This window comes from Ictalurus punctatus, chromosome 12, assembly GCF_001660625.3.
Source record: "Ictalurus punctatus breed USDA103 chromosome 12, Coco_2.0, whole genome shotgun sequence".
In the NCBI taxonomy this organism is placed as follows: domain Eukaryota; kingdom Metazoa; phylum Chordata; class Actinopteri; order Siluriformes; family Ictaluridae; genus Ictalurus; species Ictalurus punctatus.
In genome coordinates this window covers 15,098,711-15,124,291 of record NC_030427.2, presented here as the reverse complement: position 1 = coordinate 15,124,291, position 25,581 = coordinate 15,098,711, and the positions used below count along the sequence as shown (strand labels likewise).

The window sequence follows — 25,581 nt, the reverse complement described above, 5'->3', positions numbered from 1 at the left end:
TCTAGTGAGGAGCCTTGTAGTTCACTGTTGGGTTGATGATCATTGGGAGTGTAGTTAATAATAATTTCAATGAGAGAGGAGCTATAGAAGACCTGACATAACTCATAAGCCACCCACACTCCATGCTCTGAAGAGTTCACTCTGAGAGCGATTTGTAAATATTTGCGTGGTCTACCCCCAGGACTTGGTGCTGGGAATTAGAGCGGTCAGCATGAATTCACGCTTATGGTTGGGGTCTAGAACATCCTGAGTTGGAACCCAGCATCTGTCCTCAGGACAATATCCCTCCAAGTCAATGAGGTACTGCCTTCCTACCTTACTTATATCTGGAGTCAAGGACTTTCCTAATGGTATAGGCTTCTGGTCCTTCCAGGTCTTGAGAAGGTGGTGGAATGTTTGTTTCTTCATCTAAACAACTTGAACCAAAGTTTTCAGTACAGACACATGAAATGTGAGGGATAAGCGATACCATATCATCAGTTCAAATATAGGTCACCTCAAAGATGTGTTCAATAGCCTGATATACTTACTGATGCATCCTAGGCATACATGAACTGTGTGTTTTGAAAGCTGTACTCAGTCACCTGGCTGAGAAATGGGTGTGGCAACATGGCAGCAATCTGCAAACACTTTGTATTGCCTTACTGTTTATTCAAAGTGCCCATGTGCCAACTTCCAGACTTCCTCACTTCTCCAAAACTACAACTGGGTAATTAGTGGGCCCAATCTTCCTGGTTGTTTGTGTAGACGGTTCTTAAGTATCACCCGATTTCTTTATTTGCATGTTCAACTTGGTTGTTTGATCATGCATGATACCCAGATGTCAGACTTCCTGAAACACCCAGCCAGTTGTCAGGGCTATTGCCAGTCATATTTTTGAGCCAGATGACTGAGTATGGCTCAATGATCAGGGTTCAAACCTCAGCACTGCCAAGCTGCCACTATTAGGCCCTTATGCAAGGCCCTTAACCCAGACTTTTAACCATATCTGCTCCAGGTGCAACATATTATGGCTGACCCTGCACTCTGACCCCAACTCCCTAACAAGCTGGGATATGTGAAGAAAATAATTTCACTGTGCTGTAATCTATATGTGACAAATAAAGGCTTCTTCTTCATGATCTCCCATTGTACACGCACTCTCAGAAACAAAGGTACCAAATTGTTTTACTTTATCGTGTCACTGGTGTATCAGTTAGAAACCATCATGACATATCAAGTGCAGGACAGTTGCTAACATCTGGTCAAAACGTTGCAAGATTTGTTTCACTTAATTGAAATATATTCACAAAAGCCACCAAATCTAGTGATAACATTGGTAACACTGAATGCAGAAACCAACACCAGCCTTAATAACTTATTATAATGACATATAGAATGCAAAGCAATTATTCAAACTTTTATTCACAATATAAAGCTGTGTAATCCAAATAATTATATATCATGTTACATTTCAGTAGTATCAACTAATTTTCATTTAGCAAAAATAATATAGCTAAAAATACATATAAGTGAAGCCCTGGAATATTATTGTTAATATTAACATTTATTTTAGCCAGAGTAGTTGCTTCAACTCTATGAGTGCAACAAAGACATGGGCAAAAAAAAGAAAACAATTTTTAAATGGCAGTACATGGTAAATCTTAGACAACGTAAACATCAATTATTGTCATCTCTCAACAAAGACTTGGCTATGTGATGCACACCGATGGTTCTGCATCATTTCACAGCAAACATATAACTGTACATTAAATCTGACAAATGTAACAAACTTCACATCTACAGCAGCTTCCAACAACTAAAAAAAATGTGTTTGTACATCTTTAAAGTCGTTTATGTCATGCAGCAACACTTTGACTTTAATTTACATGGAAATTAACATAAATTTTGCAGCATTGCAACTAAATTACAGCATTTAAACGAGTCCTGATTTTGCTTAGTTACGGGTGACACTGCATCAATGAGGGTGGAGCTTAAGTTAAATGTTTTCAGCCAATCACAAACTTGGTCATATGACATCACCATACTTTAAATATGTTAAATTAGCTTACCTTACGGACTTAGTTATTGGTTCAATATAGCTATCGTAGTAGCTACACACAATGATACAATCGCTAGTTTGCTAGAAACTTGGTGGCTAGCAACACATTTTGAATATATAATAGATTGCATAATGTAAGCTATTTTTCTAGAAAACAGATTGATCACTGCAGGGTCCAATCGCAAACTCAGTCACAAAACTTCCCATACTTTGGCCACTGGTTTTGATTAAACAATAATGCGGTTTACGTAGCGTTACCTAGTCTGCCAATGAACTTAGCTTAGCGTTTTATTGCACTTACACAATAAAATAGTTGCTTGTGACCTTGGCCACACAACATTTTCATGCTCAGTTGCTGGTTTTAATTACGATAAAATGGATCAGCCAAAGTAATTCACAGATGCCCTAGCTTGCGAATGAGGTTAGCATGGTTCTATTTACATAATAAAATAGTTGCTAGTGAATTTGGACACTTATTTATAAAATTATTTAAAATAAAATCATTTACATAAGATTAGCAAACTTAGCTGCTGGTTTAAACTTTGATCTTACACAAATAAAATAACATTTGTGAAAACCAGTTTAATGTTACTAATTTAAAAAAAATCCAGCCTAATATTTCCTAGCTTGCTACCAAAATTGGCTATTGATATTAAGTGCAGGATAGAACTGTTAGCCTAACATTATCCCATGAGCTAGCAAACTTGGTTTTAAAAAAACAGATTACCTAGCATTAGCAGGATTTCTAGAAAACCTGATTAGCTGCTTAATGTTATGCTAGAGAAGTAACATAACTAGCTAGCTGGCTAATGGTAGCACAGTGTTGTTTAGGTAACCTTGTTAGCTCTAGTAGAGCAAGTTGTATATTGCATTCAACAGTACATCAAGACAAAGAAATGAAAGGTTAGTGGCGTTAACGTAATTACATTAAGCTAGCTGATTTTTTAAAACTTGAGATCCATCCTTTTTGACCGAGATTCCCATGTCCTTGTCTCCTGTAGGTCGTCATGCTATGAGAACAACAAATGCATTTCAGGAAGGACAGGAAGAACAGGAATGACGCTAGCAGCTGAAAGGTGCACAAAGTTGATTCATAACAGTTGATTTCACCAGTTGATGCAATCAATCGAATCTCTCCTTTGTAGTCTAAACATGGCTCTGTCCCAAACACTTTAACTTAGAATTAAACCTACAGAGTTTTCTAGAAACATCACAACTTTTTAGGTGTAATAAGATTTCTTCTCAGTTGGGCAAAAGTGTATGCCCCCCAGACTTGCATTCGTTTTGATCAATATTTAAAGCTATTTTTAACTATACATGACCAAATTATGTTTAGCTTTCTGCTATTTGAATTTTTAATACAACACATTTTTTTGCTTAAAAAAAACACCCCAAGTGTTCAATAAAATAGTGCAAGGTTGTTATTCTCACTCGGAAATTCCCTCTGGCTAATCATAGCTAGCTAAGGTTTGCAGAACAATGCTAGCTAACGATTCTTCATTTACCGCTAGTAAGTACTAACTCTAACAAGTTTCTTTATAGTTTTAACACCTGGATATGGAAAATTGGCTCAGAAACGTAACATCTGAATAATTGCATAATGAAATAAAACGGACATGTAGCTATGCTCACTGTAACATATAGCTGGTGGATGTATCTATTTAGCATTCTGAAATACTTGTGGCTTTACTAGCAAGTCATATTTGCGATGTAGTATCAAAGTCTTGAAAGTTTTATCAACAACCGTTATTTGTTAGAATTAATTTTAAATAAAAACTCACGTAGGGCTGGAAATGATGTCAAAATATTATGGTATATGGTGTTATGATATTCTAACTAAGTTTGATTTTAAATAATATGATGTTAAAATTTTGTACGGAATCCTTATTAAATTATAATTTTTATTTAATATTAAAATGTATTAGTAGTATGATTTTATTTGTTTTTTAGTATTAATATATTTTTGTAGAAAAAAGTTACTTTTTAGTAGTTTTTTTTACTGGTGTTTTGCTGGCAGTTTGTTAGTAAACCTATATATCGTTGAAATGTCATGATGTATCATGGCGAGATATTTTTGTCATACCACCCAGCTCTAAACTCAAGTGCTAGTGTTTTGGATACGCAATTTGTAAAGTGCTACAATCTATAAATTATTATTTAGCCAGTTAGCTAGCTAGTTGTTAGCTAGCTACTACATTATGGCTCAATATCTACATACATTGTCCCAAATAATCTTTTAAATATTCCAAATAGCCATTACTGTTAGAATGAACTCTTTGTGAGGGAAAATGTTAGCAACAGGTTAGCAAAATGAGTCCAAAACTATTGGTAATGTAGCACTGTGTTCAGAAAAGTCAGCACTCAGCGTTCTTCTCGCTCTTGAGAACTTTCTCCTTGAGCAGATCAAGGATGACCTGCCTCTCCTGGCTCTCCAGCTCAAAGCGCCGCTCACGTTCCTTCCTCTCAGCACCGAGTCGTTCGCGTTCCAGAGCGATTTTGCTCCGCTGGATCTCGAGCTCTTCCCTGCGGAGTGCCATTTCCTCTTCACGCAGCCGCTGCTCGGCTTCCGAGCGTTTCTCCAGGAAGCTCAGGATCTCCGAGTACGTCTGGCAGCAGCACTGGCATGGTCGCTTGGCAGTGGGCGCCGACAGCTCGACCAGGTCCTCCTGTTCCTCCGGCTCCAATGAACCAGACACTGCAGGAGAACCGGAATTATCTTTACATATAGCGTGTTTTCACATATAGTGTTAGTCTTTAGTCTGTTTATGAACAGTTCTGTTTATTCATGTGATCATCTCCTCACCTGTAGGCGCCGCTGCCGCGACTGGAAGCACAGTGGGTTTGTCCGGCTCGGATAGTGTGAGCTCCTCTAGCGTTCTCTTCTTCATCTCTCCATCCTGGTATTTCCCTTCACCACTTGCCATCAGGTTCTTCTCGGCCTCAAGCTCCAAAACCTCGTGCAGCAGATCCTCCTTCTGAGCGTAAAGCCTCTCCGTGCCAAACCTCAACACAGTTACATGATATTTATTTAACGATTTTGTTTAAACATCTATGAGATAACATGTTTATGAAAGTTTCAGTCACCCAGAAATGTCTGGTATAAGTTTTTCCATGTGTGTCCTGGTGTCTGTCATGCTGTGTCATGCTGTTATAGAAAAATCATCAAAGAAGGGGCGGTGACGGAATTTCTATAACTTGTGGTGGAAACCTATCATCCTATATTAGCACACAACATATGTTTTACTCCTTGTGAATGAACATGAACACATTTCTTGCTAACCTGCGCAGGCTGGGAAAGTCCTGCTTTTTGTAATAGTCGAGCAGCAGCATGGTTCTCTCCCTGCACCTGCGTCCATCCACCTCAAAGTTCTCATCCTGCAGCGCAGTCGTAACGATCTCACCCACCCGAGCCCAGATCCGGCCGGACTCCTTCGAGATGAACGGGTTCTGCGCGATGACCTCACGCAGGAGCAGGATGTCGTGTCGGGCGGAGAAACGCACCTGCCGCTTCCGGGGAGTTGTTGAGGGGCCAGCGATGGAGAAACCTGGAACAGAAAGAATAGATAGATAGACAGATAGATAGATGGATAGATGTCTCTGAAGGAGGAATTAACAAAACTGAAAAAGTAGCTAGCACAAAAACTAGCAAGTGTTCTTATTAGCAAGCTAGTTGTGGTTCTCAAAGAGGGGTCTCTGAATGAAAGCCAGGAGAGCCATGTTTGTTTATTTATTTAAATCAGTTAGTTAGTTAGTTAGTTAGTTAGTTAGTTACACAGTCACAGTGTATTTTATTGTATATTACAGTTATGAAGCTAACAGGCTAGTCACGGAGTGTCTTTTAAACTTCAAAATTTAAACATAAGTTATAATGTTAATTTTAACCAAATTAGAAAGACGTTGCATCAAATATTTAGACATATATTAAATATATGCGTATTTTAACTCAGACAACTTCATTTTTGTATAGTTAAAAATCTCTAATGGCTGCAATACATGAAAATGGGGGTAATGAGAGTACCTAAACTTATTTGTTGATAATAATGTTATCTTAAAGTATGTAAGGAATATATTCATTAATTTAATAAAAACTGTTTCAAGTTGTTATTATTTAATAGTTTCTGGAAACAAAAGTCGCTGGTGCTGGAAGTTTTTTTTATTAAACGTTTTCATTTTATTTGCTAGTGAATCGCTATATAAAACGCAGGTGTCACATCGATAACAGTCCGGGTTGGGACGTGCAAACGGAACGGAGTTGTCCAGGATCTGTGTTTCACGCCGGAGTGTAAGTTTGCGAATCTTTTCGCATCATAGACGTGCAGTAACGCGTAATAAACATTGTACAGTAAATATAATAAGGATACACTCCTCCAGATGGTTGGTTTGACCACTTTTTGTGGCTAATTATACTCTAAATATTAATTAGTGAATATTAATATTAGCATATTATGTTGAGTATTATTTATGTGTTCGGTATATGCACTTATTAGTGAATAAATAGCGTGTTTATAAGCGTATCTAACACAGGACCGCTGACTGCGAACCGGAAATCAAGAGGAAAACGGTCCACGTGCGCGCATACTATTAAAAACAGTACGCATCCTATAGTAATTATGGTAAGATTTAGATGCGTACTATTCTAACACACTGTTTAGTGTAGTAGGATGTCATTTCAGAGCCACAGCGACGGGAGGGAGAGGAAGAAAAATTGCACCCTCCCCCCGTCTAATTCTCTCGCGCAGCCGGTGCTGCGTTATCTTTAGACGACGAGCCGTGTGTGCGCGTGCGGGTGTGCAAAATGCGCGGATTCCCAACATTTTTACCTTCGTTTATCGGCATCTCTACCTTCCGTTGCATGTCTTCCGGTGTCTGCCAGCGTCAGCTGATGCGCACAAACTGCTGAGGTCATCGCACACGTCGGCTCACCAGTACAAGGCTTGCACTCTGACGTGTACCTCAACTTCTGGCCAAAAACCCTGGAGAGGAGCGAGTGTGTCCGTGTCTGAGAAAGAGAGAGTGTGTGTGTGTGTGTGTGTGTGTGTGTGAGTGTGTGTGTGTCTGTGTGTGTGTGTGTGTGTGTACACGGCCACGAGATGGCGGAAGAGAATCGTGACAAGACATCTGCATCGAAATAACACAAACACACAACAGTACACGACTTCCACCTTTCGATCATTAAAGCGTCATGAAACAAACTACATTTTCTGAGATTTTAACAGAGGTATTAGTGTCGCACATCATAAAAGACAATCTTAGCATTTTAATTATAGGGAAAACTGGTTAATTTTGAGCTTTTTTCCGCTATTTTCATTTTCCGGGTTTAAAATCTCGTGTCACACATCACAGGCAGTAACATGGCAACGTACTATAGTACATTGATGACGTGTTTTTATCCTATGAGAAGATGCTGTCTTTTCCATCCCTTCAAATGAGGTATGTGTCTAATTTTTAACCATGACACATTTACTTGCCTTTTGAGCAAATTAAACTGCTTAAAGCTCTGTGAGGGCCAGCGGGCCGTCACGTACAAAACTATGCAACGTGAGTCCGCGTTGAAGGGACGAGCCTTCCCACTTTTATTCGTGAAAAGCTTGAGCCTATAAGCTAGCTACCATTCCGACACTTCTTCCATCCGCACTGCCTCCGTTTTTGTTTTATGTTTTCCTCCATAGTCACGTAAGTGGCTAATGGTTCAAGTAGACAGGGCAGAGGACCTGCACTGCTATCTATTGTGTCTCCATTTAGCACTGGGGATTCAGGAGGGGAGAAGTCCTCTGCCTCATCTGCAAACTTTTTGTCACTTATCCATCATTATTATGTGTGTTCTGAAGGCTCACCCCCCTTTTCCTCCCCTGCAACACCCCCTCCCCCTCACTTCTTCATACAGACATCCACTCCCATTTAAGCTGCAATTTTCAAAAACATTGAGAGGTAGACTTGAGCTGAAAGAGGGAGGTTTCATGACCCTTTAATACAGCCTTTAACCACTGAGCACCACTGCCTCAAAGCAATCACATAAAAATCTTGTGAAACTTTGGTTTTGGAAAGAAAAAATGCATCTCTTATCGGTGGTCTGATCCAAACCGAAGTCAAAAGAGCCAGAATTCCCATCACTACTTTGTACACTGCAGAGGGTGTACTAAAGATATATAAATTAATTACCCGATTTCTACAAGATGCAGTAAACACATTGCAAGCATAGCGACAAATACACTGGCGTGTTCACACACGTGGCCTTTCTTCATACCGCGAGCCCCATATCTGAATGGCATTTTGTCCCATCAAGAATGGAGAGTTAAGAAGCCTTTATTTTGTCACATATACATTACAGCACAGTGAAATGTGTTCAGTAAAATTCTTTTTTTCGCATATCTCAGCATATTAGGAAGCTGGGTTCAGAGCACAGAGTTAGCCATGATACAGCGCCCCTGGAGCAGAGAGGGTTAAGGGCCTTGCTCAACAGCCCACCAGTGCCAACTTGATGGTACTGGTGCTTGAACCCCTGACATTCTGATCAGGAGCCCAGATCCTTAACCGTTGAGTTTAGTTTGATTCTATCAAACCCTGGTGCATTTGATTTCATCTTACATCATCACAAACGTGCATGTCCAACAACATGACTCACCATATTTTTGTTTTGTTATTATTTCATTGTTATTATGCACAGCCGTGGATCTCTTCTGTGTCCTACAACGTTCCCCTGCCCCTCATGGTACACAGGTGGAAACTAATGGTGTCGTAATTGGCGAAAACACAGGCGCAGGTTACTTCCTGTACTAGTGCGGACCCGAGTACGAGTACGAGTTGCGTTCACATTCATGGGAATCGCAGCGCAGTTCCAGTGCAACCGAACTTAGAATGCCTCCTACTGGCAGTCTCGGGTTCGGTACCGCAGTGCAGCTTCCAGATCTGCATGACACCTTTTCAATTTTAGCAATTTTCATGCAAACCATGCTCTGTTTCAGACAAAACTGCCAGTGTGAAAGCCCCCTTAGTGTATGTTTTAAAGGAACGCATCTTCCGTAGCCATGGTATTAAAGGAAAAACAAAATATGTTCTTCCACATGAATCTGATCTGAATAATATGACATAGTAGATGGAATATATTGTGCAAGGGATTGTATGTATTGTGGTGTTTTCCAGTGATCTTTCTAGTCCAAGGTGTCTTTGAGAGAGTGATTTATAGACATGAGGATGAAACAAAATACAAATTTAACATCAGAGTGAGATATATTCAGCCCAGCTGAAGCAGAAACACAGGTAATCCAGAAACACAGAGAGGTCCAGAGACCTTCTGGTGGATGATGTTAACCTCCAGCAGGTTTGACTGACAGCTGGAGGAACGCAGCGCATTCGGCATGACTGGGTTAGCGATGAGCACTTAGGCGTGGGATAGCATTTTGAAGGGTATTTTAGAGAGAAGCAAGGAGCACATAATCACCCTGAAATATTCACAGACGTGCAGGGAATACTGAAGAACAGCAGTGTTCTCAATCGCGCTGGAGGGTTTTTATATGATTCATGACTTTCTGTCCAGTCGTCATTTCTGCATATCGGTAGTGTTACTGTGCAATCTCCCATCTCAGGATTCGTGTATCATTTGTCATTTGATTCACCGAGTCATATCCAGAAGGCATAGCATTCATGAGTACTAGAAGTTCTGTTTAGTAAAACGTGTCATGTCTCAGCTAAGTGAAGAAATCTTGAATATAATCGAATTGATCGAGTATTTCATATTATAAAATTACAATAAACCAAATCTATGATTATTAAACCTAGTTCTAGACACTTGCACTAATTTTAAGCTTGGAATTTTCTCGTTCTATTGGCTGAAAGGCTAATTTATATTATTTTAAGCATTTGTTTCTAGAAAATGATCTGCCAACAGAATAACAACATGTAAAGCTGGAAATGTATCAAATCAGCTAAATAAAAATGCCTGAATAATTTACATTTGATTTATAATAATCTCATAATAAAAAAGATCAATTTGCCCATATTCAATATACTTTCACTTGCTAATGTATCAATTTACACATCTGGTCAGCAAACGTTATTTATTTATTAGTGTATTTATTTATAGGAACTGGATTCTTCCTCATTTTATCCATAAGCAGATAAAATCATTTGTGGAATTATTAATTGCGACATTTATTTGACATGTAAATACTGTATTCCCAACTACTATATAAGACCCACCACTTGCGCTTAAGTGACATACAGTCAGGTCCATAAGTATTTGGACAGTGACAAGATTTTGGACACCACCACAATGGATTTGAAACGAAGCAATCAAGATGTGATTGAATTTCAGCTTTAATTCAATGGTTTTAACAAAAATACTGAGTCCCTCCATTTTCACAGGCTCAAATGTAATTGGATCATTGATTAATAAACCGTTTCATGGCCTGCTTACTTGATATTTAATGAGGTAAAAGGTGAGATAAAAGGTGTGGAGTTGATTATAAGCATTGAGTTTGCATTTGGTAGCTGATCATGGGAGCTCTATATAACTATATGTAAAATAATATATATATATACATTTATAATATAAATATATATAATTATACTATATATGATATAACTTTTCAATCACATCTTGATTGCTTCAATTCAAATCCATTATGGTGGTGTACAGAGGCAAATTTGTACAGAATGTTGTGTCCAAATATTTATGGACCTGACTGTATCACTGTAGTGCTTTTATTTTAAATTATTTAATATATAATTTTTTTTAACATCCTCCTGTTGTTGGGGGTTATCTGAAACAGCTTATCAGGTGAACGTTTTAATGTTTTGTTTTGTTTTATGATATTTTATTTTTTAAACATGTTCAGCAGACAACTTCCTTAAAATAAACAAAAGATTCAATTAATGAAACTTGTACATTTATATTTAGTCATTTGTCACACGGGACTGTCCAAACATGCAACTTGGGACTGAAAAAAAGAAAGAAAGAAAGAAACGTTTCCTTACAGGAATATATACTAGTTTTGTATTAGAATATATGGCTGAATGCAAATCATCGTAAAGCCTTTTTCGTTTCTTTAAGACAAAACATCTCCTCATCTTATAGTCATGAGGAGAAACTGAATGCATACAAATGGATTCCCTTCCGTGACAACCTTCTTCTTTTGAGAATACAGACACACACACACACACACACACACACACACACACACAGGTGTAAGACAGGTGTATGTCAATTCATGCACACGTTAATTATAAACTCTCCAGAGATGGCACTGGCTCTTGTTATTCCAGACTGTTGGACTCGGTTGTTTAATAATAAACTAATAATAAGCTAATAATAACCTCCATGCCAGCAGAACTCCATGCGGGCAGGGATGCGTATGTGTTGATGGTACTGATCTCCATGGTGCTGCTTTTCTCCCAATTTAGGATGTCACTTTCCTAATAAACACAAAACAGCCTTTTATACACATATAGTAATAACCTATTATACTTAACAAATTTTACATGTTAAAAGTTAAATTTACACTTTGTTATATTGCATTATACAAAAAAATAAATCTTCTTCAATCCCTTAGAGCTCTCTATGTTACAGGTGATCTGCAGAAGTGTAAATAAATACGATGCTTGACTTTGTGACTGGTTGGTAAAGTAATGTAAAGTCTCCACGAAATGGCTTCGGGCTTTCCGAACCATGACTTGATTCTGTTGAAATAGGAAGTCAGTGTGGTGGTGTGTAGAAACGTTTGACTGTTGCGTTCGAGCTGCACCATAATACCCATCCAATCTAAACAAACCTGACAGAAACTGATGCTCTGTTCGACTTACCTTGGAAGTGTGAAGTCGGAACTACTTCATTTTTTTACTTTCGTGCATTCGAGCTACAAACTGAGAAAACCACTCCATGTTTGTTTGTTTTTTGTTAACAACAATTTAGCCAGCTAACTATGATGAGTGATGTGTATTTTCCTCCTCAAAACAGTTAACTGTAGGGTCAGTGTTATAGATTTAACAAGTGAATACACCTGTATATTATGATTATACTTGTAACTACAGTATAGCTAATTTATCTGTATTTATTGTTCATGCTGTGAGCAGCCATGTTGATTCAATGTCACTTGCTGAACCTGGGGTTGAGGAGAGTTCCAAAGTAGGAAATTCTGAGTTTAGGGGGGGTTTTCTTTGATTTTTCCTAGTTGGAGATCACAAGTCAGAAGTCCTATTCAGAAATTTAGCTCAGCGGTTAAGACGTTGAAGTTTTGATCGGAAAGTCGTGAATTCCAATCCCAGCACCACCAACCTGACACTGCTGGGCCCTTGTGCAAGGCCCTTAACCCTCAACTGCTCAGGTTTATAAATGAGATGAATGTAAGTCACTCTGGATAAGGGCGTCTGCCGTAAATGTTAATATATATGAAGGTTCTGATTACAGCATCGTGTGTGTTCATGTGGTTTTGGTAAGAGAAAAGTGGAGGTGTGAGAAAACTTCAGATTTTTTTTGTATCATTAATGACAATAAGATTATTTTGCCTTATGGAAAGAAAGTGAAAACCTGAACAGTTAACATGCTCCTTAATTTTTTCCATTTTCTCTAGGTGTTACATTCTGCCTTGACATTATTGTTATTGATACACCCCCGAATTGGAAAGTCTGAGCCTGTAGAACAGCACGAGCTCCAGAGGTGTATGACACTGTGGTGGTGTTCACGTCTGTAACCTGGTAAGTATTTCCTCCTAAATATTTCCACCAGGACTTGAAGACAGCATTATTGAACTAGCTAAATGTGGAGAACAGTTTTAATGAGAGATTTTTCAAATACTACTGCTGGTAACAAGCTATTGAACAGCTACTCATACATATACATTTCTAGTGAGTATTTAATTGAATGAATATAAAGATTAGCACAAGCGCACATCATCAGAAACATTTCAACATTTAACCTCAAGTAATCAACTATAACATTAAACTGAGATTATTTTGTTGGTATTTTTGTCTAGAAATGTTATCATGTTGGTGTCCAGGTACAAAAAGCTCTGAAACACCCATTTAGATTTCATTTGATCCCCATCCAGGGTGTTTTCCTGCCTTTCACATACGTTTTCCCAGGACCGGCTCCGGAGCCACCCTAATGAATAAAGTTGTTGTTTGCTTGTTGATTTAGGAACAGTCATCATGCTGGATGACGAAGCTGTAGTTCAACAACATAAATTCAAAAACAGACGCAGAAACGGAGATGAACTCAGGCTCCATCCATGACTCGGGGACCATTTCGGTTATATTTCAGCTCGACTCTGTGACTTATTCGAAGTAACAGGTAATAGTTCCAGGTAAAACCTTTTTCTCCAGCAGAAGCAGAGTGGGAACATTGGTTCAGTGGGCTATAAAACATTACCCTGATGATCTATTGCCCCCAAGCCATTCTGTTTCCTGTCTTTACCCTACATTAGTCTTGAACTCAGCAGTCATAACCATGTATACTGATAGAAAAGAATTGCTCTTGCTTCCAGAGGTGGGGGGTGGGGGGGGGGTGTTGGTGGTTATTTAAAGCCGTTATAAAAAAGAGAAGGACCTAGTTTCCCTTCCTGACAGCCAAGATCTCCCGAGAGACGCCAAAGGAGCTGTCTGTGTGCCTTCATCAAGAACATTTCAACAATCTAGTAACTCAAAAAACAGGAATTTAGACAATATTTTCAACCAATACACGTTCCCATAGAAATTGGGCATCTCCTTTGGTATGGTTACTCAACCATGCGTTAAATTACAGACTTCCTACAGTAATTCCTACAAACCATCATGCACATATTTGCATTTTTTACCAAGTCCATGTTTAACCATATTGTCATTTGAAGCCAAGTAAATCCAAGATTATTATTACTGTACCAGCAAAGCGGCACAACGATACCATCAACACTCAGAATATGCTGTAAACTTAGACGTACAGAACAAATCATGCAGAGTCTCCCCAACTCTGTTTTATCCCAGCTTACTGACCATCAGTTGTCATGTGTGAGCTCCATCTCCTGACAGATAGCAACCTGTGAGGGTGAAATCTAAGACATGCTTTCTCTGAGACACCAGTTCTTTGGGTATAGAGCTAAGTTCCCAATTCTGTATTGGCTAGCATCGCTCTGACTGGCCAGATCGCAATAAAAGATAATATTGCAATATCACAGGTATCAGCTATGAATTATAATGCAATTTAGATGTGAGCTGATCAGGTTCGGAATTGAAGTTCATTCATTCATTCATCTGCAGTAAACACTTTATCCTGGTCAAGGTCACGGTTGAGTCTGGGGTCAATTGTGGGAGGGAAGTGGTAGCTCAACGTTGGACTTCTGATCAGAAGGTTGTGAGTTCAAATCCCAGCACTGCCAAGCTGCCACTGTTGGGTCCTTGATCAAGGCCCTCAACTGCTCAGTTGTATAAATGTAAGTCTGTATAAGGGCATCTGTCAAATGCTGTGATGTAACCTAGGGGTAATTTATTGTCGAGAGGAAGGGAGGAAGAAACTGGAGATCCTGGAGGAAACCGACATCAGGAGAACAATTCATACATACATATAATTCATACATACATATAATTCATACAAAAATTCATACATACATACAGTGGAGGAAATAAGTATTGAATATGTCAACATTTTTTTCAGTAAATATATTTCCAATGAGGTTATTCACATTAAATTTTCACCAGATATCAGTATTAACTCAAGAAATCCACACATATAAAGAATTCACAATATTAAAGTCAATAATTGAAGTTATGTGTAATAAAGAGGAATGACACAGGAAAAAGTATTGAACACGCTAAGAAAAAGCAGTTCTCCGAGGCAAGGTAAGGAAAGGAACCAGCTGAAATCCATAAGTAATACTGGAAGACTTCATATAATTGAAGGAACGACGAATGGAGCCCTTGAGAAGAATCTGCTGCCATCCACCAGGATGATGAAGATGAGACGTGGGTGGAGCTTCCAGCAGGACAACGATCCAAAGAATACAGCAGAGGAAACTCTCAATTGGTTTCAGAGAAAAAAATCAAGGTGTTAGAATGGCCCAGTCAATCACCTGACTTGAATCCAATTGAACAAGATTTAAAGACAATATGTTTAGAAGAATGGACCAAAATCACACCTGATTACTGCAGCCGATTAATTTCTTCATACAGGAAGCATCTTGAAGCTATCATTAAAAACAAAGGCTTCTCCACTAAGTGTTAAATAAATTTCAGTTAGCGTGTTCAATACTTTTTCCTGTGTCATTCCACGTTATTACACTTAATTTATGGACTTTAATGTTGTGAATTCTTTATATGTATGGATTTCTTGAGTTAATACTGATGTCTGGTGAAAATTTCATGTGAATAACCTCATTGGAAATATATTTACTGAAAAATGTTTTTGAAGCACCCAATACTTATTTCCCCCACTGTATGCTTATAAATCAGACTGTGTATCGTACTGATGCATTAAGTGTCCTCTAATTAGGTCACCATTGCGTGTGTGTGTGGTTCTCCGCTTCATCCTCGTAATATTTGCCTGTATGACTTTTTCCCCAGAGGAAGCAACACAACTCCGTAGTGTAATTTACAGCTTCCGTGAAGAGAGACAGAGCGCAATCATGTTGACGAAGAACAGAAAGAGGAAAGGATTGTTGGGTAACACAGGAATTCTCCCTCCCCAGCTCTCTCTCTCTCTCTCTCTCTCTCTCTCTCTCTCTCTCTCTCTCTCTCTCTCTCTGCTTGTCAGTCTCTCCTCCATCAACCCTTTCTCTCTCTCTCGCACGCCCACTCATCTCTCTCTCCTCCTCCTCTGTATCTCGGCTCTTCACAGAGCCTCAACTTCAGAGCGGCGACAACATCTGCGCGAGAGCACACGCAAGAGACAGAGAGAGAAAGAGCGAGAGCGAGTCTGAGAGGCTTTTCTGAGCATCAGCAAGGAAAACAAGATACACAGACAAACAGGGACATAAGAAGCGAGACAGCGTGTCTGCACGTGTGTCTGTGTGTGTGTGTGTGTGTGTGTGTGTGTGTGTATGTATGTATGTATGTGAGTGTGTAGTTGTGTGTGAGAGTCCGAGGGCACGCTGCCTCCCCGAGGGGGTCGCGAGGGGCGAGGGCTGAGAGGAGGGTGGCTCAACGCTCTCTGCTCTCTCGCCCTGCGCTTCTGCTGCCCCCTCCGCCGCTCCTCGCCGCCCCCTGTGCCACTCATCTGCCCCTCTCCACCTGCCACACAGACGTTCCTCTGCCCCCCGTCCTCACCGTGGTGCGTGTGCAGCATGGAGCCGGAGCGTGACGTGGCCGAGCCAGAGCGGAGAGAGCGCGCCGAGCCTCTGAGTGGTGTGGAGCGCACCATCGTTCAGGACACCTGGGCGCGAGTGTACGAGAGCTGCGAGGACGTGGGCGTGGCTGTGCTCGTCAGGTTCGCCCACCTTTCTCACACACCTCTCACACGTCTTGATCTTTCTTTTTATCGTGTATTAGTCTGAAAAAGTTTTTACCGTTTTGATCATCTAGCACAACTTAGACACAACACACAAGTCTATCTTTTTAAAATGATTTTAACATTTTAGAATCATGATGAAGCAATTATTTCTAAAATTCATTTTTAGTTCACTGTTCTAAGAATCTGATTTGACGTATAATGCAATTGAGAATATGAACATCTTTCATACACTACATTATTTATCATCTAAACTTTTCATTTAGTCTTCTTTCTGTTGTTGTTTTGTTTTTTTCTTTCAGCCCTCTGACCTAAAGAAATCAGTTGATGAGACAACTCAACTAAATTGTAATCTTCCATAAATTTAATTTCCATTCATCATAACGAAAGGGCTCAAAAAGAGGAGCGAAATCTCCTCAATGATTATGCAAAGTGAAATTTACCATTCCTATTTAGGAGATAATAAAATAAATACCATAAGCTGAAAACACACACACAGAGACACACACACATACACACACACTTTATTAGTCCATCCCTGCATGATTTCAAAATTTCTTTTGGGTCTTCTCATTTTTATGCTTTTATGAAATTATACAGGCTTAGTGGTTAGCACTTTTGCTTCACACCTCCAGGGTCGGGGGTTCGATTCCCGCCAGGGCCATGTGTGTGCGGAGTTTGCATGTTCTCCCCATGCTGCGGGGGTTTCCTCCGGGTACTCCAGTTTCCTCCCCCAGTCCAAAGACATGCATGGTAGGCTAATTGGCTTGCCCAAAGTGTCCGTAGTGTATTAATGGGTGTGTGAATGTGTATGTGATTGTGCCCTGCGATGGATTGGCACCCTGTCCAGGGTGTACCCTGCCTTGTGCCCGATGCTTCCTGGGATAGGCTCCAGGTTTCCCGTGACCCTAAAAAGGATAAAGCGGTATAGAAGATGGATGGATGGATGGATGAAATTATACATTATGGATGGACTAATGAAGTGTGTGTGTGTGTGTGTGTGTGTGTGTGTGAGATGAATGTAAATGTGCAAATTAAAATTTAATTATTAGCTATTTGATCAGAGTTGCTGTTATAACTGCTTTTCCAGTGTATCGTGTATATTATTATTATTATTATTATTATCATCATTATTATTATTATTATTTTCCATACATGCTGAGTTGCATGTTTTATTAGTTAATAAATGCCGCATGTGGACATAATAAACTAGTAACGCTATGTACTCTGATCCCATCTATTGTGTTGTTAATCACAGTATATTTAAATTCCTAAAATGTTATGGTTCAAATGATCCAAAGACAGGAAAAATGTCTCATTGAGAATTTGTAAGGTGGTCATTAAGCTAACGTACGTCTGCTATGTCATTGTGCGTTCTGGGTTATGTAAGGAATAAACCACACCGTGTTGTACTGTCAGATGAAAATAATATGATGAAGCGGAGTTACTGTTTCCACCCTGGAGTTGATTATTTTCCTATAACAGCACGCCCCCAATTTTTTTATTCCTCTTACACCACCGCAATTTACCAAGATTTAAAATTTTCTATTAATTAAGGATTCATCACAGATTTATCCATTTATAGTTACACTTAATGTTGTGGAATGTCCTTGAAACAAGTTAGTTCCTGTTCTCACTTACGATATAGCAGCTATAAACAGTCGTTCCATCACCAGCATCGTTTTATTCCTCTCTTGAAGTTACTAAAAAAAAAAAACATGGCTTGTCATGTTACTGAGAAACCACAAAGTGCAAACTCCTCTGTCCTGAAGATGTTGGAAAACCTAAAGCTACAGCTTAACTTCAGACTGTTACAAAGCTCTGACATTGGAGACTCCTTCCATAAATGTTAAATAAACATCTCCTTACAGAAACAATTATTACAAATCCCTGTGAACAAGCTGTTTCTATAGAAACCATAGCGGATCAGAACAAGTACATTAATATAAAGCTGTGATTTGCAGCTGCGCTACTGTCAGAGCTGCTGTTTTAAAAAATTAAGTAACACCTTCTGACCAATCACAATCAAGAATACAAAAGCACTGTGGTGTTACTTTATATCATAGATGCAAAGAAATTCCATATTGGTGTTTCTCCTCACAGCACAGTCTCCTGAAATAGTTTAGTCGATGTGGAACGCCGTCCATCGACTATGAAGGTGCCATCACACATTTTCTCTCAGCTCTCCAGAGCTGTGTGTGTGTGTGTGTGTGTGTGTGTGTGTGTGTGTGTGTGTGTGTGTGTGTGTGTGTGTGTGTGTGTGTGTGTGTGTGTGTGTGTGTGAGAGATCTGGGAATGCATTATGTCTCGCACTCTTTTTAACACTCACCTGACTGAATTTCATGCTGTGGGTAGACAGAGAACACAAAACCCCTCTTTCTCAGGACTAGAAATAAATAAAGAGAAGAGAAAATCGTACTTGTTTACTCACGTATGAGGGAAGGGTTTAGTTTCTGGCAGTGGATGAGGGTGTCCATATCTTTGGACTCAAGCAAATTTGTAGCAGCACATGGACGTGTTTGTTTTCCAAGTAGGCACTCGAAAGACAATGCGGTCCAGCAAAACAATTGGGACGTGTTATGAAAAATAAACTATGAACTATTAATTGTTTTTTAAGAAGTAAGATGCTAGGACAAATAAAATCCTCCCTAAGGCTGCATTCACATTAAAAAAAATTTTTTTTTTTACTTTCTAGGAAAGCGCAGAATGGCAACAATTTATTTTTTAACCTCCCAACCAATCGTGTATTTTCAGTAAGTAAGTGACTACAGTACCAACTTGCATTAAACATACAGTACATAACTTGCACTAAAGATACAGTACGTAACTTGCATTAACCATACATTACATAACTTGTGTTAAAGATACAATATGTAACTTGAGATAAAGATACAGTACATAACTTTCATTAAAGATACAGTACGTAACATGTGCTAAAGATACACTACATAACTTGCATTAAAGATACAGTATGTAACATGCATTTAAATGACAGGACATAACTTGTGTTAAAGCTGCAATATGTAACTTGTGTTAAAGCTGCAGTATGTAACATGCGTTAAAGATGTATTACGTAACTTGTTTTAAAGCTACAGTATGTAACTTGTGCTTTTTTGTTTTTCAATCATAATACCAGATTCAAAGATGCATTAAAGATGCATAAAGTCAGCATTGGAATAATATATTGAGGTCTGTATGGTAATTAAATCACTGGACAGCGCACACACACACACACACACACACACACACACACACACACACACTGTTCTAAATGAGTGAAACCCAGAGGACTCGTTAAAATAGAATTCTTCAGGTTACCAGGACAACGGTCAGGAAGAACGATGTGATTTTGGGTTAGAGGTGATAAGCAAATCCCTGTAGTGTCTCCACCGGGTGTGTGTGTGTGTGTTTCATCTGAGGATAGCAGTAGCCTTTATTGGCCATCTGAGGTGTTTTGGATCCGTTTTGTTGTTCCAGTCGTCTTGTAATGTGTATGTGTGATCCCTCTTGGAAGCTCGGAGCCCTGAGATTCTCTCCCTTAAGAACAGGTGTTAAAATCTCTCAGATCTATGGCTTCAGCCTTTCCCCCAACCCAAATGTCTCCTGGACATTTCTAGGACTCTAGGCAGATTTCCAGCAGCTGCATTCTTAAAATGAAAGAAAAAAAAAAGAAAAGAAAAAAAGCAAACATACAAACAATCCCTGATCTAATCATCTAATCACAGAGTTGCTCATTTCACAGCTGATAGACATTTGGCTTGTGATCCTATTTCACACATTTTTTTGGAAATGATTAAACTGGCAAGTGTGTCTTGTTTTTGCTATTGCCTAAAAAAAAAAGGATATTATTATTAAACACTTAACGAATATAAAATAATTACCATGCAATGTGTATGCAGTTGTTATTGTTGTTATGGTAACATCTCGGATGGCGTGATCTCACTCTATTCTGTCCCGTGTCGAAAAAAGTGTCGTTACAAAGCACTGACACCAGAGACTCCGTCCACTAACATTAAATGTTTCTGAATAGAAAGCTTCACCACATCAATGAGTATAGGTAATTCTTTGTTGAACAACATGTTTTTTAAATCTCTTCATGGAATGTCTGCTACATACGTCCCTGTGAATGAGCTGTTTCTATAGAAATGATGACATAATAGAAAGGGCATGTTAATAGAAGCCTGTTATTTATGTTCAAACCTGGAATTACTGTCAGAGCTGCCTTCTTATTCGAGATTGAACCATGTTGCGGTTTAATGCACTACATTTCAGCAAGTTCTGTTGTAGTTGTTACTTTGAACTTTGTCATTTATTTCCATTTAATCATTCGGAAGATGCTTTTATCCCAAAGGACACAAAAGAATCCAATCCAAGTATCAATCCAATCTATTTAAGAATCCACACCTGAAATAGATTCAGAGCTGTTGGGTGTTGTGTCTTAATCACATAAACATTGACGTACAGGGGAACGAGCTTGGCATCGATGATTAAAGCCGAGTCTTCATGCATTCAACGTTGTGAGGGAATCTGCAGAGAGAACTGAGCTGGAAAGTTTCACCATCATGGATTCTAGACTATTGTGATTGGGAGGGAACATTTATGAGGACAAAATGGGGACATGGAGGACAAAATGTCATCAATTCAAATATTATATATACTGTATATAAAAGCTTGTCGTGAAATGCAAACCCAAGGTTCCTGTGTGGATTTGATGTTCCATGATAATGAGCCTTTCAGGGTTGAGAAATGTTCTACACCCTTAAATTTATCTGAAAACTGAAAAGGTCAAGAGCCATACACGGACACTAAAAACTCACATCTCTATCTTTGGTTCTCTCTTTTTCAAACTAATTAAAAGTCCTTATTTGGCTCTGCAGCGCAAAGTCATTTAAATTCATCGCCGCAAGCATAAAGGATAATATGATATCTCGACTAATAAGATCTTAAGGAAGGAGTCATCAATTTTTAATTTCACGAGTACATTTCCGCCCGCAGGCAAATGCCATCGTGAAATCTCATTTCATTTATAATGAGAGTTTACAATGGGCCAGAGTTACGCTAACAATATTCATGTCATGAAACATAGAATTGCTCTCATGGGAGGTAAACATAAACATAGGGAGGAAATCTAAAGTTATTACAAAAGTCATTTTTCACATCACTTGCCAGCAGTAATGCTTTATTTCTGACTGCTACAAAGCATTGACACTGGAGACTCCTTCCAGAAATGTTCAAATAAACATCAAATATACATTATTCTTTCTTAAATAACAACACATAGTTTGATATGTTTATTAGTCTTAGGTAATGTAAGTCCCTATGAAGGAGCTGTAACTAATCAAAAATGTTTCTAATTAATACGAGCACTTTAATATAAACGTGTGATTTGCAGCTGCACTACTGCTTTTCTAGAAAAAATAATCAACACATTCTGACCAGTCCAGAATTTTACAAAACTGTTTATTACGTACTTCATTTACATTTACATTTATTTACTTAGCAGACGCTTTTATCCAAAGCGACTTACAAATGAGAAAGATACAAGCAAAGCGATATATCAAGCAGAGAACAATACAAGAAGTGCTACCATACAAGATCTATGAATTTAATTCCAGAAGAAACTAGTACTAGTACTGGGCTGACGTGTTTTTGTGAGTGTTTTCAATTAAATTTTGTCTTCTTCTTCTTTTTTTTTTTTTGGAAATCAGATGGGTAAGAACTGCATTTTCAAAAAATAGTGTATACATGTACATGAGGGTGGGGGCTTCATCATATAAAAATACCACTTGCTTTGGGTTTTTTTGGGAGGGGTTGTTTATTAGCTACAGTACTATGTTATATAAATTGAGAATAAAGTCATACTTTTTTCTACACCAGTCCCTTAAACTAGAACCGGTTCATGGATTTCATCAAGGCTTTATGAATCTGTCATCGAATATACTTCTCGACATGATGTGCTGTACTCAACAGTGAGGTCTATAAAACCCTGGCTGTACGCCACCTCGATTTCATTGAGGTTCCTACAGTTAAGGCATGTTTACATGGCACTTAAAATAACTTCCTACATAAACACTGGTTCAGGAAAAAGGAGGTCAGTTCGGGGTTGGTGTAAACTCCATTTACTTCGAAAGGCTTTGCCATGGGCATGATTGGTGTAAACATATACATTCCTCCGGGATTTCTTTTGTCAAAGAGTCTTTCAAGCGTACCACTTTAACGCATCCAATCCCAGATTCGCTTATGTTAGCAACACGAAAAGTCAGTCTCTGAAAAGCCATTGTTAATACGATGTGGTCTTAATAGCCGTGCACGTCCTGCTTTGTGTTTCCATTCGATAAAGTGTATTAATTAGCGTCTCCACGTCGGATGAAAGTGAATCCGGTCGGTTTTTTCTAAAGGGAGCAGAACTCACTGTGCTGAATCTCAAGCAGAAACAGGGTTACACAATTTGTGCTTTATTAGTCCAGTTCCCGCTCGATGTGCTTATTATGGGATGTTCATAATCAACACTGAGGCATTCTGGCAGGCAAAGACACAGTGAAATATTGGCAGAGGGATTTCTCTCATTCTCTCTCTCTCTCTCTCTCTCTCTTTTGCTCTCTCTCTCTCTCTCTCTCTCTCTCTCTCTCTCTCTCTGCACCTGCCTCTCATTTTCCCTGCTGTGACTTAATGACATCCCTCTCGTCAGAGCATCAAAACCACTTCAGCTCTGCAGTGCACTCATCCAGCACATTCGCCTCCTTCTCTTCTTCTCTCTTCCTCTATCTGACAATCTTCCTCACCCCCTGTCTTTAACCCTCCATCATCTGAGTAGTCCTCCTTTCAGAACGTCTCCTTCCGTCCATCACGATTGCATGCGGTTTATATTTGTTGGAGTGTCTCTCTGGTACGTCTCCACATTTCCGTTTTCAGAAGGACGCTCTAAGCTATACATTCTATACAATACTCTGGAGGAACCTTTAAATATTTATGTAGACCCCTAAAACAATGTTTCCCTGAGAGAAAAGGTTCGAAACAGAACACTTTTTTACAAGGGCCATTAATTGTCCAATATGCCATTAAAGAACCTGAAAACCCCTTTTTTTCTATTTGAGTATCTGGTACTTCAGTACCTCCTGACACTTCCAAGGCTCTAATCTATCTGCTCTCTGTCTCTATGAGAGAACCCTTAAAGATTATATGTAGACACCTACAACAAAGTGTTTCTCTATCAGGAATCAATCCATGTAAAACCTTTTGTCGACCCCAAGAACCCTTAATTGTCCTTAGAACTCTTTTTTGTAGTTGCTGTGTACAGTACTTCACGAAGCTTTCTTTTGTCATAAGGAGTCTCTAATCTATAACCCTTAAAGAACCCTTAAAGAACCCTTAAAGAACCTTTTTTCTATTTCCTGAAGGGTCTCTACATTTTGTTTTTAGAAGAAAGCTCTTATCTCTACACTTCTTTAGTTGTCCCTCTGGGAGAACCCATTTTACGTTTCTGTACAGAACATAAGGGTGTTCCATCAGAAAGAGTCCCATGTAGAAACATTTTTGGAAGCTAAGAACCCTTATTTATTCAATGAACTCTTAAAGAACCCCTGAAATTCCCTTTTTTCCATTTGCTAGAATGTCTTCAGTACTTCATTACCTTCAGAGATTTCCTTTTTCATTATACAGGTATGTTCTTGACCAAAAAGGGGTTATGATGTAGAACCCAACAACAATGTGTTTCTCTATCAGGAACCAAGTAGGAACATTTTTGGGAGGTACAAACCCATTATTATCCTATGAAACTATTAAAAAAAAAAAAAAAAAAAAAAAAAAAAACATGAACTCTTTTTGAATCCATTGGAATGCCTCTGGTATGTCAGTACATATGCACTCTATACATTCTTACGTTGTCCCTCTGAGGAACCCTTAAAGTTTCTATACAGAACTCTACAATAGAATGTTTTCCTATCAGAAAGTTTCCAAGCAGGAACATTCCATTTTACCCTTGAAAACCCTTGAAGAACTATTCTTCTTTTTAATATCTAGAACCTGTCAGAAGATTCATATTTAGCTTAGTGCATGTGTTTCTTGCTCAGACTGGACAAGTCAAATTCCCAATTTGTTTAACCTTCGTTCTTTCCCAGGTTCTTCGTGAACTTCCCATCGGCTAAGCAGTACTTCAGTCAATTTCGAGAGATGGACGACCCAGAGGAGATGGAGAGGAGCTCCCAGCTGAGGAAGCATGCGTGCCGCGTCATGAATGCCATCAACACGGTGGTGGAGAACCTCCACGATCCGGAGAAGGTCTCATCTGTGCTGGAGGTGGTGGGGAAAGCCCATGCTGTCAAGCACAAAGTCGAACCTATGTACTTTAAGGTAAAGGCGGTAACCTGACCTTCATGAATATTCAGGTCATGTTATAAGATGTTTAGCAAATCAAAACTGTTCTTCTTCTCAACTTCTTTTCTTTTTCCACCTCAGATTCTAAGCGGCGTGATCCTCGAGGTTCTCTCTGAAGACTTGGGCAACTGTTTCACAGACGAGGTGCAGATGGCCTGGACCAAACTGATGGCACTGCTCTACTGGCACATCACTGGAGCGTACCAAGAGGTGGGCTGGGTCAAACTCTCCAGCTCAGCCGTCTGAGAACCAGCCCGAATACACACTACCACGCATGGTGCACTGCCCTCCTGTTGAATATTCTGAAAAGGAGTGACAAGTCATTGTCATAAAAAAAGACTGGTTTTATCCAAACATACACTCACTACATCATCTTTTATTCTGGTCCTTCTTTATCGCACAGTGTCTTTATTGCAGGGATTTGGAGTAGAGAGAATAGAAATAAGGGAATCTTCTGTAAACCTCTGTAAAATCATCCACCCCCACCCCCCTTTAATTTCCACTTCTGTTTTAATGTAATTAGGGAACATTTATATCTCACCTACCCTTCATTTAAACCAGCAAGCAAACAAAAAAAAAAGCATAATTTTATTGCACAAAATTTTATTGCACAAAAGACATTTGAATTGAAATATTCTCAATTTCATACAAATTGCACTCTTAGAAAATTGGTTACATCTAGCACCTAAATGGTTCTTCATTTGTCCCTCTGGTGGAACCCTTAATGGTTATATGTAGAAGCCTACAAACTGCTTTCCTA

At 39.0% G+C, this 25,581-nt stretch overlaps 2 protein-coding genes across 2 annotated transcripts in view; one reads left to right on the top strand and one right to left on the bottom strand.

Moving 5' to 3' along the window:
- Window positions 1-1,386: 1,386 nt before the first annotated feature.
- On the bottom strand, window positions 1,387-7,274 carry si:dkey-45d16.4 (uncharacterized). Its single transcript, XM_017482421.3, has 4 exons — window positions 6,862-7,274; window positions 5,322-5,586; window positions 4,845-5,044; window positions 1,387-4,736 (listed from the first exon to the last, which is right to left on the bottom strand). Exons 1-4 carry the CDS (start codon window positions 6,893-6,895, stop codon window positions 4,396-4,398), a joined length of 840 nt encoding a protein of 279 aa, XP_017337910.1. The 5' UTR covers window positions 6,896-7,274; the 3' UTR covers window positions 1,387-4,395.
- cygb2 (cytoglobin 2) overlaps window positions 5,597-25,581 on the top strand; it is a 23,934-nt gene continuing 3,949 nt past the window's right edge. Inside the window, exons 1-6 of the mRNA XM_017482422.3 lie at window positions 5,597-6,323; window positions 12,607-12,730; window positions 13,173-13,325; window positions 15,566-16,427; window positions 24,566-24,797; window positions 24,903-25,581. The exon at window positions 24,903-25,581 is cut by the window's right edge and continues 3,949 nt beyond it. Of these exons, the coding sequence (XP_017337911.1) occupies window positions 16,285-16,427; window positions 24,566-24,797; window positions 24,903-25,067 (540 nt within the window). The 5' untranslated portion in view covers window positions 5,597-6,323; window positions 12,607-12,730; window positions 13,173-13,325; window positions 15,566-16,284 and the 3' untranslated portion in view covers window positions 25,068-25,581. The remainder of the gene's footprint in view (window positions 6,324-12,606; window positions 12,731-13,172; window positions 13,326-15,565; window positions 16,428-24,565; window positions 24,798-24,902) is intronic.

What these genes read in the sequence shown, in the direction of transcription:
- si:dkey-45d16.4 (XM_017482421.3), bottom strand. Translation starts at nt 6,895, where the DNA reads ATGCAACGGAAGGTAGAGATGCCGATAAACGAAG. An exon ending in AGAGATGCCGATAAACGAAG is followed by an intron (nt 5,587 to 6,861) that starts GTAAAAATGTTG and finishes TTTCTGTTCCAG; the next exon opens with GTTTCTCCATCGCTGGCCCC. An exon ending in GACTTTCCCAGCCTGCGCAG is followed by an intron (nt 5,045 to 5,321) that starts GTTAGCAAGAAA and finishes AACTGTGTTGAG; the next exon opens with GTTTGGCACGGAGAGGCTTT.